The sequence below is a fragment of the Narcine bancroftii genome, chromosome 1, assembly GCF_036971445.1.
Source record: "Narcine bancroftii isolate sNarBan1 chromosome 1, sNarBan1.hap1, whole genome shotgun sequence".
NCBI lineage: Eukaryota > Metazoa > Chordata > Chondrichthyes > Torpediniformes > Narcinidae > Narcine > Narcine bancroftii.
Window position 1 is genome coordinate 376,951,940 of NC_091469.1, and position 18,808 is coordinate 376,970,747.

Below are 18,808 nucleotides of genomic sequence, written 5' to 3' on the forward strand. Positions count from 1 at the left end.
TGCACTACAGAAATGGCCCTTGGAGCCAGACAAAAGTGGGTAACTGCGCAATCAAAGGAGAAAGAGGACACCGGCGGGAGGGGGACTCAGCAGAGTAGCGGGCTGACACAGAACGAACAGCTGAGGGACGCCTGACACCAGGGCGTTCAGCTGGAGGACAAGGAAGCCAGCAGAAGAGGGAGCGATGAAACATGAGGGAGATAGACGGAAGGATGACCGACAAGAAGATCAGCGTCAGGAAGCACAACAGACAAGCAGCCTAGGAGGGGAGGACCAGCAACAAGAGGCCTGACAAAGAGATACAAGCAGCTCATCAGGAAAAACAGAAGAGACACAAATACAAAGAAGAGAAGAAGACACAAACACAGATACAGACACAGAGAAATAGAAGGTAAAACTGATGGACAAAGAGAAATGAAAGATAAAACTGATGAACAGAATATAGATAGTCTTTTTTGAAGAACAAATGAGATCACTAAAAGAATAGTTATCATTAGAATTTAATGCAATTAAAAGGAAAATGAAAAGAACAGAAGATAAAATGTAAAGGTTAGAACTGGTAATGGCAGAAATAGGGAAAAAGGTAGAGAATGTGGGAGAGCGGGAAATGGCTGTAGAAATGGAAGTAAATGACAAGAGAAAAATTAGAAGAAAGTGACAAAAAAATTAAAGAGACACAAGAGTTGTTATCTTAGAAAATTGATATGTTGGAAAATTATAGTAGGCGAAACAACATAAAAATAGTGGGCCTGAAGGAGGGTGAAGAAGGCACAAATATGAAGGAATTTATAAAAGGATGGATCCCGAAGGTCCTGGGAATGATAGAAATGCAGGAAGAAATGGAAATAGAAAGGGCACACAGAGCATTAGCTCCAAAACCACAGGCACATCAAAAACGAAGATCCATTTTAGTAAAATTTCTGAGATACACGACAAAAGAAAATATACTGGGACAGGCAAGGAATAAAGTTAGAGAAGATAATAAAACATTGGAATACAAGGGTCAAAAAATATTTTTTAATCCAGACATAAGTTTTGAACTCTTAAAGAGGAGGAAGGAGTTTAATACAGTGAAATCGATTTTATCGAAGAAAGGTTTCAAATTCATATTAAAACATCCAGACGTGGTTAAAATATTTATACCTGGGGAGCAAAACAGATTGTTCTCAGATCCAGAGAAAGTGCAAGAATTTGCAGAACTTTTGCAGGACAGGAGAAGAGATGTAGAGATGTAACAAGAATGAAGAACGGTGATAAAGTATATATAACGATGTAAAAACAATGTATATGTAAAGAACTAAAGAGGGAAAAGAAAAGGGAAGGAAGGGAGTAAGGGGCGGGAAAAAGAGAGAGATTAAAAAAAAGTGTTTTCTGGAGAGGGCTGGGTAGAGGGGGAATAACCATCACTGCAAAATCAGTTGACGCTGCGAACAAGATCTCAATCCAAATGAAAAGGGGAGTTGTGGTTGCCCGGCAAGGGATTTGGGACAACTCAGAGAGGTGGGGAACTTTGGGGTTAAGGTATTAGTGGATGTGGGAACTGCAGGGGTACTTTATGTCTTAAATGTGTTGTTGTACATTAAGTGTAAAGCTCCCCACCATGACTACCAGCCCCCCCACATCTCCATCGGGCACACAAAACTCAAAACGGTCAACCAGTTTACCTATCTCGGCTGCACCATTTCATCAGATGCAAGGATCGACAATGAGATAGACAACAGACTCGCCAAGGCAAATAGCGCCTTTGGAAGACTACACAAAAGAGTCTGGAAAAACAACCAACTGAAAAACCTCACAAAGATAAGCGTATACAGAGCCGTTGTCATACCCACACTCCTGTTCGGCTCCGAATCATGGGTCCTCTACCGGCACCACCTACGGCTCCTAGAACGCTTCCACCAGCGTTGTCTCCGCTCCATCCTCAACATCCATTGGAGCGCTCACACCCCTAACGTCGAGGTACTCGAGATGGCAGAGGTCGACAGCATCGAGTCCACGCTGCTGAAGATCCAGCTGCGCTGGATGGGTCACGTCTCCAGAATGGAGGACCATCGCCTTCCCAAGATCGTATTATATGGCGAGCTCTCCACTGGCCACCGTGACAGAGGTGCACCAAAGAAAAGGTACAAGGACTGCCTAAAGAAATCTCTTGGTGCCTGCCACATTGACCACCGCCAGTGGGCTGATAACGCCTCAAACCGTGCATCTTGGCGCCTCACAGTTTGGCGGGCAGCAGCCTCCTTTGAAGAAGACCGCAGAGCCCACCTCACTGACAAAAGGCAAAGGAGGAAAAACCCAACACCCAACCCCAACCAACCAATTTTCCCTTGCAACCGCTGCAATCGTGTCTGCCTGTCCCGCATCGGACTGGTCAGCCACAAACGAGCCTGCAGCTGACGTGGACTTTTTACCCCCTCCATAAATCTTCGTCCGCGAAGCCAAGCCAAAGTAATAAGAGAAAACTAAGAGATGAAAATGGGGAAAAGGGGGATGGAGGTGGTAAAGAGGTGTATGCAAGATATAAGATGGCCATGTTGAACTATATGACTATAAACATTAATGGAATACATAGCCAAATTAAAAGGAAGAGGCTACTACATTTATTGAAGAAGGAAAAAATAGATATAGCATTTATGCAGGAAACGCATCTGACTGAAGCGGGACATAACAAACTAAAGAGAGACTGGGTAGGACACGTAACGGCAGCATCCGTAAATTCAAAAGCTAGCCATACTAGTTAACAAAAATGTACCAATCAAAATTGAGGAGGAAATAATAGATCCGGCAGGGAGGTATGCAGTGATAAAGTGTCAGATATACTCAGAATTTTGGAATTTGCTCAATATATATGGGCCTAACAAGGAGGATCAAAAGTTTATGCAGGATATTTTTTTTTAAGATTGCATCACACAAGGAAATATATTGATAGGAGGGGATTTTAACCTTAATTTGGACCCAATGTTGGATAAAACTGGACAAAAGACAAGTAAAAAGAATAAAGTAGCCAAATTTATGGTTAAATCAATGCAGGAAATGAAACTTATGGATATATAGAGGAGGCAACACCCAAGAGAGAAGAAATTTTCATATTATTCGAGGAGGCACAAAACTTATTCAAGGATTGATAAGTTTTTGTTGTCAGCCCATATTCAAGGGAGAGTCAGAAAAACTGAGTATAAAGCTAGACTACTATCAGATCATTCACCCCTATTATTAGCAATAGAACTGGAGGACATCCCACCAAGAACATATAGATGGAGATTAAACTCCATGTTACTTAAACGACAGGAATTTAGGGAGTTTATTGAACGCCAAATTAAAATATATTTTGAAATAAACACAGGATCAGTGAAAGACAAATTTATATTATGGGATGCAATGAAAGCCTTCATTAGAGGGCAGGTAATAAGTTATGTGACTAAGATGAAAAAAGATTACAATCGAGAAATAGAGCATTTGGAAAGGGAGATAGTAAGTACAGAAAAAGAACTAGTAAAAAGGGATGATACAACGAAAAGGAGAGAATTGGCAGACAAAAAAATTAAATACGAAACATTACAAACGTACAAGGTGGAGAAGAACATAATGAAAACAAAGCAAAAGTATTACAAAATGGGAGAAAAAACACAAAATATTAGCCTGGCAACTTGAAACAGAACAAACTAAAAGAATGATACTAGCATCAAGGAAAAAGGACAAACAAATTACATATAATCCAACAGAGATTTATGAAAATTTAAGGAATTTTATGAACAATTATATCAAACTGAGAATGAGGGGAAAGATGACAAAATAGAAGAATTTTTAGCTAAAATTGAACTGCCGAAATTGCAAGAAGAGGAACAAAACAAACTAATAAAACCATTTGAAATAGAGGAAGTACAGAATATATTAAAAAAGCTGCCGGACAATAAAACACTAGGAGAGGATGGATTTCCAATAGAATTCTATAAAACATTTAAAGAGTTATTAATTCCTCTTTTCCTGGAAGTAATAAACCAGATGGAAGAAACACAAAACTTGCCAGATTCATGTAAGACAGCAATAATTACAGTAATTCCAAAGATGGGGAAGGATCCATCAACACCAGCATCATGTAGACCAATATCTCTACTTAACTCAGACTATAAAATAATAGTGGAATTATTAGCAAACAGATTGGCCCATTGTGTACCCTAAATAGTAAAACAAAATCAAACTGGATTTATTAAGAAAAGATGCACAGCGGACAATGTTTGCAAACTTATTAATCTAATCCACGCAGTTCGACCAGGGGTGTCAAACTCAAATTCACAGAGGGCCAAAATTAAAAACTTGGACTAAGTCGTGGGCCAAACTAAATATTTATTGAAAATTTTCAACAACATCTGCATATTTTCTCTTCTTTCAACATATGTAATATTAAACTTTTTCTTATTAAAATAAATGTTTAATAATAGTTTTGGTTAAACTCTTTCCAGAAGAAGCATTAACAAATGAGAAATAAAATATTCAATAAATAATATTTCTCTATAGCCTTTAAGCTCCTTTTAAATGTTTTTTTTTCACAAGCCAACAAGTCAAAAAAAATAACAACTTGTTTCAATGAAAATCCAATCTTTCAACTATGAACAGTCCAAAGTTAACCAAAGAAAATATGAATCCAAGCTTAGCTTGCTACACTGTGATTTACTCTGATGCACCTGGGTCTAAACCAGATACTTGGCATCTCTTCTTAGATGCAAGTTCATCAAACTCTGGGGTCAGAGTTTGCCTCCCACCTGTGTTGAAAGGTCCTGTTTTCTGTCTTTCGTTTGGCCATTTCTGTAAGGGGTTTATTACATGTGAGTTGGGCGACAGGTCACAGATGCTAATGAAAGTAAAGAGAGGAGGTGGGGGCGATTAGCGGGCTGACGGGCCGGCGCCAATGTATTTGCAATGCATTCTGGGATTTGTAGTATTCACTGTGCATGTGCTATACAGGCGTGGTGGCCAGCGGGCCAAATATAATTATATTTCGGGCCAAATTTGGCCCGCGGGCCTGAGTTTGACATGTGTGCTCTAGATGCAGAAAAATCCTTTGACAGAGTAGAGTGGAATTACTTATTTAAAATATTACAGAAGTTCAATCTACCAGAAAAATATATAAATTGGATTAAAGCATTGTATAATGAACCGTTGGCGAAGGTAACAATAAATGGATATATATTGAGTCACTTTAAATTAAGTAGGTCAACTAGACAGGGATGTCCACTATCCCCCTCATTGTTCGCCTTAGCCATAGAACCTTTGGCAGAACTGATAAGGAGAGAAAATAAAATAAAAGGGATAAAAATAAAAGGAGAAGGAGTATAAAAATCAGCTTATTTACAGATGACATCATAGTATACCTAACAGAACCAGAGGCATCAGTAAAAGAATTACATAAGAAATTGAAGGAATATGGAGAAATATCAGGGTACAAGATCAACGCAAATAAAAGTGAAGAGATGCTAATGAGTAACGCAGACTATACAGAATTTAAAAAAGAATCACCATTTAAATGGCAAGCACAAGCAATCTGATACCTAGGGATCAGGTTAGATAATAACTTAAGCCACTTGTACAAACTAAATTATCAGCCACTAATAAAGAAATTGCAGGAAGACTTAGAACAGTGGAAAGAATTACCGCTAACGTTGATAGGGAGGATAAACTGCATTAAAGTGAACGTGTTCCCAAGGATACAATACTTATTTCAAACGTTACCAATTCTTTTAACAGAAAAATTATTTCAGGAACTAAAGAGAATAATAAGGAAATTCTTGTGGAAAGGGAGGAATCCAAGGGTAGCATTAGATAAATTAGCAGAGAGGTATAATCAAGGTGGTATGCAGTTACCAAACTTTAAAAATTATTATAGAGCCGCACAATTAAGGTATTTATCAGATTTGTTACCAGACAAAGGAAAAACCAGACTGGACTAAGATAGAACTAGATAAAATAGGGGAAAAGGGGGAACATATACTTTATAAGTGGGATGAAAAGCTGATGCAATATAAAAACTCACCAGTACTCCATCATTTACTTAATACATGGAAGAAGATCCACTTAGAAAGGAAAAAAAACAAATGATCAAATACCAAAATTACTATTGACGCAAAATCCGCTAATCCCTTTTACAATAGACAACCTTTCCTTTAGAGATGGGAGAGAAAAGGAATCAAAAGAATAGAAAATTGTTTTTTGGAAAATAATTTATTAACATTTGAACAGTTGAAGTACAAATATGGAATAACTCATGGTACAATGTTTGCATATCATCAATTGAAAGCTTGTTTAAAGGATAAATTGGGAAACAGCTCGAGATTACCTGAAGGAAGCAGCTTTGAATACGTGATTACAGACACAATGATAATTAAAAGATTTATAACCAACATGTACATTAAGCTGCAAGATGAGGAAAATGAAATAAACTATAAACCTCAGCAGAAGTGAGAAAAGGATCTAAACATAAAAAAATAAAAAATGAAGTATGGGAAAAGTTATGTTCTGGAACTATGAAGAATACAATAAACACAAGATTACGCATGATACAGTATATTTGGTTACACAGGGTATATATTACTCCTAAAAAATTTTTAAAATGGGATTCAACATTAACGAATAAATGTTTTCACTGTAAGAAGGAAATGGGAACAACATTACATGCAACTTGGCATGTATGAAAGTGAATACGTTTTGGGAAGAATTAAATCAGATACTAAATAAAATTACAATAAATAACATACCAAAAAAACCAGAGATATTTGTTTAAACATAAGAAGTAGAGAATTAGGCCTCAAATTGGATAAAGTGCAAAAAAATTCATTATGATAGCCTTAGCGATAGCAAAAAAATGTATAATGTCAACTTGGAAAATGGAAGATAGCATGAGAATACAACAATGGTACATGGAAATGAATAAATGTATTCCTTTGGAAAAAATAACATATAATTTAAAAAATAAAGTCACATTATTTGAACAAATTTGGAAACCATACATGAAACATATCAGAGAGAGCTTGACTACAACCTCCATCCCCTAAAATGAGAATGAAAAATTATAAGACAAAACGACTAGATTTAGTGTGTAATAAATAGATGACGCATTTTTCTTGTTTATTTTCCTTTGTGTGAAAATATTGTTTTCTGGTTTTATTGTATTGTAAATGTTGAATATTTATGGGTTTTGGAGGGGGGGTGGGTAGAGGGGAGGGAGGGAAAGGGGAAAAAAAAGGGTAGAAAAGACCACTGTGTAAATTTGATTGGGAAATGTTTGTGCATATTTTGGTTGGTATGGTTCATAGTGTAAAAAATTAATAATTATTTAAAAAAAAGAATACTTGTATCAGCAGTCGCTGATCCCTGACACCTCCCCAAGCAGTCGTCAATCCCCAACACCTCCTCACCGCTGCTGCCAATCCTTCCCTGGAGCCCGTGGCCCCCGCTCCCGCCCTGCGGCCCGTGGCCCCCGCTCCCGCCCTGCGGCCCGTGGCCCCCGCTCCCGCCCTGTGGCCCCCGCTCCCGCCCTGTGGCCCCCGCTCCCGCCCTGTGGCCCCCGCTCCCGCCCTGTGGCCCCCGCTCCCGCCCTGTGGCCCCCGCTCCCGCCCTGTGGCCCCCGCTCCCGCCCTGCGGCCCGTGGCCCCCGCTCCCGCCCTGCGGCCCGTGGCCCCCGCTCCCGCCCTGCGGCCCGTGGCCCCCGATCCCGCCCTGCGGCCCGTGGCCCCCGCTCCCGCCCTGCGGCCCGTGGCCCCCGCTCCCGCCCTGCGGCCCGTGGCCCCCGCTCCCGCCCTGCGGCCCGTGGCCCCCGCTCCCGCCCTGCGGCCCGTGGCCCCCGCTCCCGCCCTGCGGCCCGTGGCCCCCGCTCCCGCCCTGCGGCCCGTGGCCCCCGCTCCCGCCCTGTGGCCCCCGCTCCCGCCCTGTGGCCCCCGCTCCCGCCCTGTGGCCCCCGCTCCCGCCCTGTGGCCCCCGCTCCCGCCCTGTGGCCCCCGCTCCCGCCCTGTGGCCCCCGCTCCCGCCCTGCGGCCCGTGGCCCCCGCTCCCGCCCTGCGGCCCGTGGCCCCCGCTCCCGCCCTGCGGCCCGTGGCCCCCGCTCCCGCCCTGCGGCCCCCGCTCCCGCCCTGTGGCCCCCGCTCCCGCCCTGCGGCCCGTGGCCCCCGCTCCCGCCCTGCGGCCCGTGGCCCCCGCTCCCGCCCTGCGGCCCGTGGCCCCCGCTCCCGCCCTGCGGCCCGTGGCCCCCGCTCCCGCCCTGCGGCCCGTGGCCCCCGCTCCCGCCCTGCGGCCCGTGGCCCCCGCTCCCGCCCTGCGGCCCGTGGCCCCCGCTCCCGCCCTGCGGCCCGTGGCCCCCACCTCATCTGAAAGTGGTAGGAGATTGCACAGGAATTGTCCTCCAGCAGAATCTCAGCGACCCCTCCCTGCTGAAAGAGTATTTGACAGAGGAAGAGACTCGGGCAAGCAGGGAGAAGGCGTGGCTTTGCGGGCAGGCGAGCAGGGAGGGAACATGGCTCAGGCAAGTGGGAAGAAAGCGGCAGTACAGCTCGGGCAAGCGGAGAGAGCGCAGCTTGGGCGAGAGAGCGGGGAGATGGGTAAAATTTTTTCAACTTTTTTTCAAATTGTGATATCACGTCACACTTGAAAAAAACTTAAGGATACTCAGAATTCCAGTTGATTGGTTTTCGGTTAATCAGAAGTATACTGTATTGGAATAAAGAAATTAGGCCTTTCCTGACAGCAAGTTGACTTTGATTGACAGTCTGGAGTTCTGAGAGCTCCTTAGCGAGATGGATTTGCAAGAGCAGTGTGTGGATTGTAATTGTGTAATGTTATTGTTTTGAATCTGCTGGCATAATTTTTAATGTTGATTGCTGATGAAGAATATCAGTTGTTATTCTCGTGTAAAAGATTAATTATTTTTCTATAGTAAATTTTCTTCCTACTTTTCCCTCAACTCTGCTTTTCTCCTTTGTGTCCAGATGGATTTGAAACAATATTTAAGAAATTTATCATTAACTCCTAATGAGATGATTAGGTGATTGGACATTGTTTTATTTTTTAGTGTCACACAACGATATTGATTTAACATTTGAAAGCCCAAATTGACTTAATTGGCAGAAAGAGTAATTTTTGGTCACAGAATAAATAAGATTTTTCATCAATCGAAACCGTTTCACTAAACTCTTCCAGATGAAAATGACTCACTTTTGGCCACTATATGATGGAGGCTGCAAATGAAGAATGAATTGGGAAAATGTCTGAAATGTCAAGGAAACTGTTATTTTCTCTGAGTACAGGTATACCAAGAACAGCTCACTTAAAGCAGTAATAATTTAAAAATGTTGGTGTTCAAAGTTCTGGCACACTTGGTTTCCATGATTCAGCGCTGTGTTACTCATTTCACTCATTCTTTTATAAGAGTACCCTCTGAGCTACTCACACACATGTGTGCCTGTTGCCTGTGATGCACTTGTCTTTTTGGGGAAATGTACCCAATTTCCATGCCTCATGCTCAATTTGTTTTCATCCCAAGATATAGGATGAAATGTAATAGAATTAGTATCAGGAAGATTATTGCCTCCATGCCAGTTGATTGGATGTAGTCAGATAAAATGACTTGCATGGATTGTAAATAGCTATAGGTCTAAAGTTTGCCATGACAGTCCTTTAATTTTTCTTATATCCTAGCTCTTCCTACATTTGGATAGGAAGCTTTAATCCATAACACCTAATATATTTTGATTGAGGGATACCCTGACTTTTGATCACTACTGCCAAGTGTGTTTTTAGTTTATTGACTGGGAACTTTGTAAAAAAACTTTTTTTAATTCATATAGATAGTCAAGCACAGTGGTACAGCTAATAGAGCTGCTGCCTCCCAGCTCCAATGCACAGATCAATCTCAACCTTGGGTGCTGTCTCTGGGGAGTTTACACATTCTCCAAAGACTGCTTAGTTTTCCTCCGGGTGCTCCAAATTCTTCTCTCACAGCAGAGATATGCCGGTTGGTTGATTAATGCTGAAATTTCCTTCAGAGTGAAGATAGAATCTGGGAAAGTTGAGAGCATTTGGGAGGAATAAAATGAGATGAATGTAAATGGATGCATGTTGGTTGGCAGAATTAGTGGGTTGAATGGCCTGTTTCCATGCCTTGTGTCTCTTTTGCTGTACATAATAGATTTAATTTATAGTTTTTGGGAAATTATGACTCAAAGCTCAAGCAAAAAAAACTAATTTTCACCGCAACTTGTCTGCAAATCAACAAAAAAAGTCCCACGTTTCAGTTCTATCTAATACTTTAATTCGATTGTTTAATAACTAGCCACTAGTCTAAATATATTTTGTAAAATTCTCTGCATGACCAGTACCTTAGCCATATTACACAATGACTATTCATGACTTTCTATTTTAAGATGATTGTCATTTGCATCCAATGAATTTTGCACCCCCCAGTGCTTGCGGCTGTGAACAGTGGTTTTCAAACTGCCACTCCAAATTCACATTCCACCTTAAGCAATCCCTTTGCCATAAGTGCTTTGTGATTAGTAAGGGATTGCTTAAGGTGGTATGTGAATGGGAAGGGAAAAGTTGAGAACCACTGATCTAGACCCATTTGTAACTGAAATATTTTGCTTGAGAAAAATTGTCATTTGGAGTTTTGAAACTGTGCACTTAGTGAGTCTATTAAGTACAATTAAAACAGTGGTTTTCGGAGGAGTCACGTGATGGAGTAGTGGCCGGACGGTGAACTCCAGCCCTCTCCAGAAAAGTCGGGAAAAACAAGAGAAAATACAAAGGCACAGAAATACAAGTTAAAGAAAAGTGAGTATAAAGGTGGAAAGAAGATGGAGACAAAAGGAGAAAAATCAAAATCAACGGAAAGAAGAGAGGAAGAGAAGACAACGGAGGAAAAAGGTGAAGGCCTTACCTGTCCGAAGAGGCCCGCTGTGGAGAGAAGACCCCACTACCTCAGGTCGGTAGAAAAAGAACTACAACAATGGCTCACAGAGCCGAGTAAAAGTGCGCAACCGCGCATGCGCATGAAAAAAAACACACCGACGGGAGGGGGGACCAGCTGGGGAGTCGATCTCCACAGCCGGCAACGACAGCTGCAGAACACCTGCAGCAAGAAGAGACCACAGAAGACAATAGAAACAAGAAAGAAGAGGAGGAAAGGGCAACAAAGAAACAACAGATGGCCAACCCAGAGGAAGAAGAAGAGGAAGAATACAGTGAAATAGATAAAGGGAAAGGCAAGGTAAAGGATATACTTGCTTTTGTTAGAGGATACATGGAGTCATTTAAAGAATGGCAAACACAGGAATTCAATGATTTAAGAAGAAGAATAAACAACACAGAAAAGAAAATAAATAAAATGGATATGACCTTAACAGAAATGGGGAAAAAAATGGACAAGATGGAAGAACGGGCAATAGCAGCAGAAATGGAGGTAGAAGACTTAAAAAAGAAATTGGAGGAATCTAATAAAAAAACTAAAGAGACACAAGAATTACTAGCCCAAAAAATAGATATAATGGAAAATTATAACAGAAGAAATAACATAAAGATAGTGGGCCTTAAGGAAGATGAAGAAGGCAAGAATATGAGGGAGTTTATAAAAGAATGGATCCCTAAGGCCCTAGGATGTCCAGAACTACAGCAAGAAATGGAAATAGAAAGGGCACATAGAGCATTGGCCCCTAAACCACAACCACAACAAAAACCAAGATCTATTGTAGTAAAATTCCTAAGATATACTACAAGAGAAAAGGTACTGGAGAAGACAATGGAAAAAGTAAGAGAGGGCAACAAACCACTGGAGTATAAAGGGCAAAAAATCTTCATTTATCCAGATATAAGCTTCGAACTCCTAAAGAAGAGAAAAGAGTTCAATACAGCAAAAGCGATTTTATGGAAGAAAGGATATAAATTTACACTGAAGCATCCTGCGGTATTGAAAATATTTATTCCAGGACAACAAAACAGACTATTCTCGGATCCAGAAGAAGCACGAAAATTTGCAGAACAATTACAAAAATAGACTGAGGGATGAAGACGGGTAATGAGAGCAAAAATGATCACGATTGATATGTATGTGGGTAAAGACAAAAATAGACTGAGGGATGAAGACGGGTAATGAGAGCAAAAATTATCACGATTGATATGTATGTGGGTAAAGACAAAAATAGACTGAGGGATGAAGACGGGTAAGGAGGGTAACAATGACCACGATTGATATGTATGCAGGTAAAGAGGTATAAGAGTGAATAGAGACAATGGGCATATGTGAAAGTATCTGTAATTAGAGGAAAACATAGAGAGTATAGACAAGAATTAATAAGGGAAGGTAATGGAATAGAGAGAATAAGGAGGGAATTAAAAGAGTGACCTTTGTGACATATAAAAAGCGAAATCTTTTCTGGGGGGGGCTGGGTGGGGGAAAAGAGCGGTCACTGCAAAATCAGTTGACGCTTGCGAGTGGATTCGCAAATCCAAATGGAGAGGGGAGATGTGGTTGTCCGACAAGGGATAAAGGGCAACTCAGGAGGGGAAGGGGAGATTGGGGATAAAGAAGATAGAAATAGGAGAATAAGGAAAATGTTGGATGTTGTAGGAATGTTGTCTGGTAAAGAGTTGAAAATAAGAAAACAGAAATGGAAAAGGAGGAAAGGTAATGATGGAAAAACGGAAAGAGAAGATAAACAAAATATAAAATGGCTACGCTGAACTATATGACTCTAAATATTAATGGAATACATAACCAAATTAAAAGGAAGAAACTACTAAATTTACTGAAAAAGGAAAAAATAGATATAGCATTTGTCCAAGAAACACACTTAACTGAATTGGAGCACAAGAAATTAAAGAGAGATTGGGTAGGACATGTAACAGCAGCATCGTATAATTCAAAAGCAAGAGGAGTGGCTATATTAATTAGCAAAAATGTGCCATTTAAAATAGAAGAGGAAATAATAGATCCAGCAGGGAGATATGTTATGATAAAATGTCAGATATATTCAGAGCTTTGGAATCTACTTAATATATATTCACCTAACGAAGAAGATCAAAAGTTTATGCAAGATATCTTTTTGAAGGTAGCTAATACGCAAGGGAACATACTAATAGGAGGGGATTTCAATCTGAATTTGGATCCAAATATGGATAAAACGGGGAAAAAAATTAACAGGAAGAACAAAGTAACCAAATTTATAATTAAATCAATGCAAGAAATGAAACTTGTGGACATATGGAGGAAACAAAACCCAAAAGAAAAGGAATACTCATACTACTCGACTAGACATAAAACATACTCAAGGATAGACCTATTCCTGTTATCAGCCCACATTCAAGGGAGAGTTAGGAAAACGGAATATAAAGCTAGACTATTATCGGACCACTCACCCCTGTTATTGGCAATAGAGCTAGAGGACATCCCTCCAAGAATGTATAGATGGAGATTAAACCCCATGCTACTTAAAAGACAGGATTTTAGAGAATTTATTGAAAAACAACTAAAAATGTACTTTGAAGTAAATACGGAATCAGTGGAAGATAAGTTTATACTATGGGACGCAATGAAAGCATTCATTAGAGGGCAAATAATAAGTTATGCAACCAAGATGAAGAAGGACTATAATCAGGAAACAGAGCAGTTGGAAAGGGAAATAATAAACATAGAAAAAAAATTAGCAATAAAGGAAGAAACAACCAAAAGAAGAGAATTGGCGGATAAAAAAATAAAATATGAAACATTACAAACATATAAGGTGGAGAAGAATATAATGAAGACAAAACAGAAATATTATGAACTAGGTGAAAAAACACACAAAATCTTAGCATGGCAGCTTAAGACAGAGCAAACTAAGAAAATGGTATTGGCAACAAGGAAAAAAGACAAACAAATTACATATAATCCAAAAGAAATTAAGGAAAACTTCAGAGAATTCTATGAACAATTATACCGAACCGAAAACGAAGGGAAAGAAGGGAAAATAGATGAATTTTTGACTAAAATTGAACTACCAAAACTACAAATAGAGGAACAAAATAAATTAACAGAACCATTTGGAACAGTAGAAATACAAGAGATAATAAAAAATTTACCAAATAATAAGACACCAGGAGAGGATGGACTCCCAATAGAATTCTACAAAACATTTAAAGACCTAATAATACCGCCCCTCCTGGATGTAATCAACCAGATTGATGAGACACAAAACTTACCAGATTCATGTAAAACAGCAATAATTACAGTGATACTAAAACAAGGGAAAGATCCACTCTCACCAGCGTCATATAGACCAATATCTCTGCTAAACACAGATTATAAGATAATAGCTAAACTATTAGCGAACAGATTAGCAGAACAGGTACCGAAAATGGTAAATTTAGACCAAACTGGATTTATCAAAAAAAGACGCACAACAGACAATATTTGTAAATTTATTAACTTAATTCATGCAGTAGAAGGAAATAAAGCACCGGCAGTAGCAGTTGCTTTAGACGCAGAGAAGGCCTTCGACAGAGTAGAATGGAATTACTTGTTCAAAGTATTGCAAAAATTCAGTTTACCGGAGAAGTTTATTAATTGGATTAAAGCATTATATGAGGGACCGTTAGCAAAAGTGACAGTAAATGGACATGTATCAAAGCAATTTAACTTAAGCAGGTCAACGCGGCAGGGATGCCCACTATCACCATTATTGTTTGCGCTAGCTATAGAACCACTAGCAGAATCGATAAGAAGAGATAATAATATAAAAGGAATAAAAATAAAAGACAGGGAATATAAAATCAGTCTGTTTGCGGATGATGTGATAGTGTACTTAACAGAACCAGAACTATCAATAAAAGAACTATATAAGAAATTGAAGGAATATGGAGAAGTGTCGGGATACAAGATAAACGTAAATAAAAGTGAAGCAATGCCTATGAATAACGCGGATTTCTCAAAATTTAAGGAGGAATCCCCATTCAGATGGCAAACGCAGGCAATAAGATACCTAGGTGTGCAAATAAACAAAAATCTAGGCCAATTATATAAACTCAATTACAATCCACTAATGAAAAAATTACAGGACGATTTAGAGCATTGGAAAGAGCTACCACTAACACTGATAGGAAGGATAAACTGTATTAAAATGAACATTTTTCCAAGGATACTATACTTATTTCAGGCATTGCCAATACAACTGACAGAAAAATTCTTCAAAGAGTTAAAGAAAATAATAAGGAGATTTTTATGGAGAGGGGGGAAACCGAGGATAGCACTAGATAAATTAACAGAATGGTATAAACAAGGAGGCTTACAATTGCCAAACTTCAAAAATTATTATAGAGCCGCACAATTAAGGTACCTATCAGATTTTTATCAAACAAGTGAAAAACCAGACTGGACGATAAAATAGGGGAAAAGATACCTGAACACATATTATATAAATGGGACGAAAAATTGGTACAACATAGAACTTCTCCAGTATTACACCATCTCCTCAATATATGGAAGAAGATTCATGTAGAAAGAAATAAAATAAATTACCAAATACCAAAACTAATATTGACGCAAAATAAGCTACTCCCTTTTACAATAGACAACCTTGCCTTTAGAAAATGGGAAAAAAAAGGGATTAAAAGAATAGAAAATTGTTTTTCAGGAAGTAGATTCTTATCCTTTGAACAAATGAGAGATAAGTACAATATAACTGGAGATACAGCGCTGGCATATTACCAACTGAGATCCTACTTGAAAGATAAATTAGGAAGCAACTTGAGTTTACCAGAGGGAAGTAACCTTGAATATGTGATTACAGATACAATGTTAATCAAAAGATTTATAAAAAATATGTATATTAAACTGCAAGAAAAGGAGAATGAGGAAACAAATGGTAAAACTAAACAAAAATGGGAACAAGATTTAAATATAAAGATAAAAAAGGAAACATGGGAGAAGTTATGCTCTGGAACGATGAGAAATACAATAAATACGAGGCTGCGTATGATACAATATAATTGGTTACACAGACTATACATTACACCGCAAAAGTTAAATAAATGGGACCCAACAGTATCTGATAGATGTTTTCGATGTAAAAAAGAAAGGGGAACAACAATTCATGCAATCTGGACATGTGAGAGAGTAGAAAAATTTTGGGATGATCTCAATCAGATATTAAATAAAATAACAGAAAACAATATACCAAAGAATCCAGAGATCTTTCTCCTAAGTAACATAAAAAATAAAGAATTTGGAATTGACTTGGAAGATGCACAAAAAAGATTTGTCAAGATAGCCCTAGCCGTAGCAAAAAAATGTATTATGTCAACCTGGAAATTGGAAGATAATTTGAAAATACATCAATGGTATATAGAAATGAATAAATGTATTCCATTAGAAAAAATAACATATAGTTTAAGAAATAATATTGAAATATTCGAACAAGTATGGGAGCCTTACATTAAATACAATAGCGAAAACCTACCGGGAACAAACATTACCTAAGTTGATGGAAGGAGAAGAAAAGAAAAGAATGGACTCAGTAGAATTTCTGGTGTATTTTTGTTGAATGACAACATTGTCTAACTGAATTAATGCAACCTAGATTGTATACCTAAAATGGATGAGGGGGGGGGTGTGGGGGGGTGGCTTGGGAGGAGGGAGGGGGGAGGGAGAAAAAGTCACTGTAAATGTGTGGAAAAGAAAAAGTGTATATCATGGCTATTGTGATTTATGGTGTGAAAAATAAAAAATTAAAAAATTTAAAAAAAAAAAAGTGGTTTTCAAACTTTTTTTCTTTCCACTCGAATACCACTTAAGCAAACCCTAACTAGTCACAGAGCAATTAAGTCATTAGGGATTGCTTAAGGTGGAATATAAGTTCAGCGGGGCAATTTGAAAACCACAGGTTTGAAGGAACCTCAGCCCATTCCCCTTCTCTGTTCTAATTATTGTCTTGTATTTTCCTTTGCAGATTTTATTTTGAAGGCCCATGTGGAACAACACTACCTCCAGCGCTGGCTCGTCATGAAACTGAAGTTATTTTTTAAGTAAAGTACACCAACATTCACAACCAGGAAATGAACAATTCATGGGCCATATTTTCAGATTCAGCACTTTAACAAATGGTGGTGTTTGCAATGATAAGAAATGAGTGCCACTAACTAAATGACTGGCCAGTGACGCTAAAGAGTAAATATTTTTACTTCAAAATGATTAACTACAAGATTATTAACAATTTTGTTCTCTAGGATTTATGAAGTTGTTTCTAATAACTCCGATCAGATGATTAATACTGCCAGAATTATGTATTGTATGGATTTTTAAATTTCTCTGGCATATTGAAATTGTTGATGACTATGTTTTGGTGTTTACAAATGCAATACTGCTGTATATGAAAGTATAATTTAAGCTTGGTGCCAATTTTTGTTTCTGCCTCATATGTGTACTTGAAGGCAAAACTCTTATTTTTAATTTGTTAAATTTTCAGTAACTATAGATTTCCATTACAGTAATTTAAAACTAAATCATAGAGCAAAATAGCTTGGAAGCCACCCTTTGGCCCATTGGCCATTGCTAACCAATTTGCTCATCTTACCTTGTCTTGAAACCAATTGTAAGTTTCTTGCTTTCAGAATTCAGAAGAGACTTGTTCATGACCACATGAAGCCACTCTGAGCACAATATAATGGCTATAAACACAACTTTGCTTTGTAGATTGTGCCAGCATAATGTGCGGATGGTTAGTAGAAATGTTACTCCCAGTCTGCTCACCTCCTTGGAGGCTTGCCCTCTTAGTGACTACCACTGATCTCGTTTGCTTTTGCTATGTTCTGTTGAACCAAATTTTCTTCTTTCTGCCCTCTCCCTCCCCCCCACCCCATATGCTGTTTCTCTAAAAATTAACAGTCTCCTGACCCATCTTATCCTTGTAATGTTGTTTTTATTAACTTCTTACTCCATCTCTCCTTTGGCAGATTTCTTGCCACCTGTTTGCCTGAAGTTCTCACTGATTATCTTGCTTCAAGGAATCAATCAGACCTTTTGCTGCTTTAACCCTCCTTCTCCAGTACTTTTGTGTTTTGCCTTTAATTTGTTAGTCCCATAAACTTGTTATTGTGCTTTATCAAATTATTAGTAGATTTAAGCTACTTATTCCATCCTCTATTTAAAGTATAACTACAGATTTAATGTCCCAAGATTCACATTTTGCTTCAATGATGACTGATTTTTTTTTACTACTGTGCTTTGTTTCTTAATTTTGCTCTACTAATGAAGAATTAATAAATATTAAAGTTGCTTTAACAATCTTACTGTTTCATAACAGTGAGAAAATTAAGACTATTCCTAAGTACTTTTAAAATAGGCAGAAGTATTTATATAGGTGTATATACATATATATCTCTATAGGCAGAATTACTACTGATTTTTAAGTCATACTTTACAAGTCCCCATCTTGAATTTGAGGAATTTTATACCAACCCTTCAAACTATACTCTGCATGTTTAGTAATTTCTTTGAGATTTTGCACTATAATTGTATTGTGACATCGGACTCTTTAAATGGCATATAGAGCAATGAAATTGGGTTATAACCTCTGTGTGAAACTGCAGGATCAGGATTATTATGAACAAGTCATGAAATTCGTTGTTTTGCAGCAGCGTCAATAGTGCAAAAATACATATTATTACCAGCTTACGACATTACTATGAAAACTAAAATATTAATAACAATAATATCAGGAATCTGATAGCAGCGCGAAGGAATCTGTCCTTGGCCGCCGAGTGCTCTTCCCTGATGGTAGGGATCTTTAAGGGTAGA

At 38.8% G+C, this 18,808-nt stretch overlaps 1 protein-coding gene across 1 annotated transcript in view; it reads left to right on the forward strand.

Annotated features, from left to right (window-relative positions):
• Window positions 1-17,691, forward strand: part of sirt5 (sirtuin 5) — a 41,039-nt gene extending 23,348 nt beyond the window's left edge. Inside the window, exon 9 of the mRNA XM_069913398.1 lies at window positions 16,962-17,691. Within this exon, the coding sequence (XP_069769499.1) occupies window positions 16,962-17,037 (76 nt within the window). The 3' untranslated portion in view covers window positions 17,038-17,691. The remainder of the gene's footprint in view (window positions 1-16,961) is intronic.
• The last annotated feature ends 1,117 nt before the right edge of the window (window positions 17,692-18,808 follow it).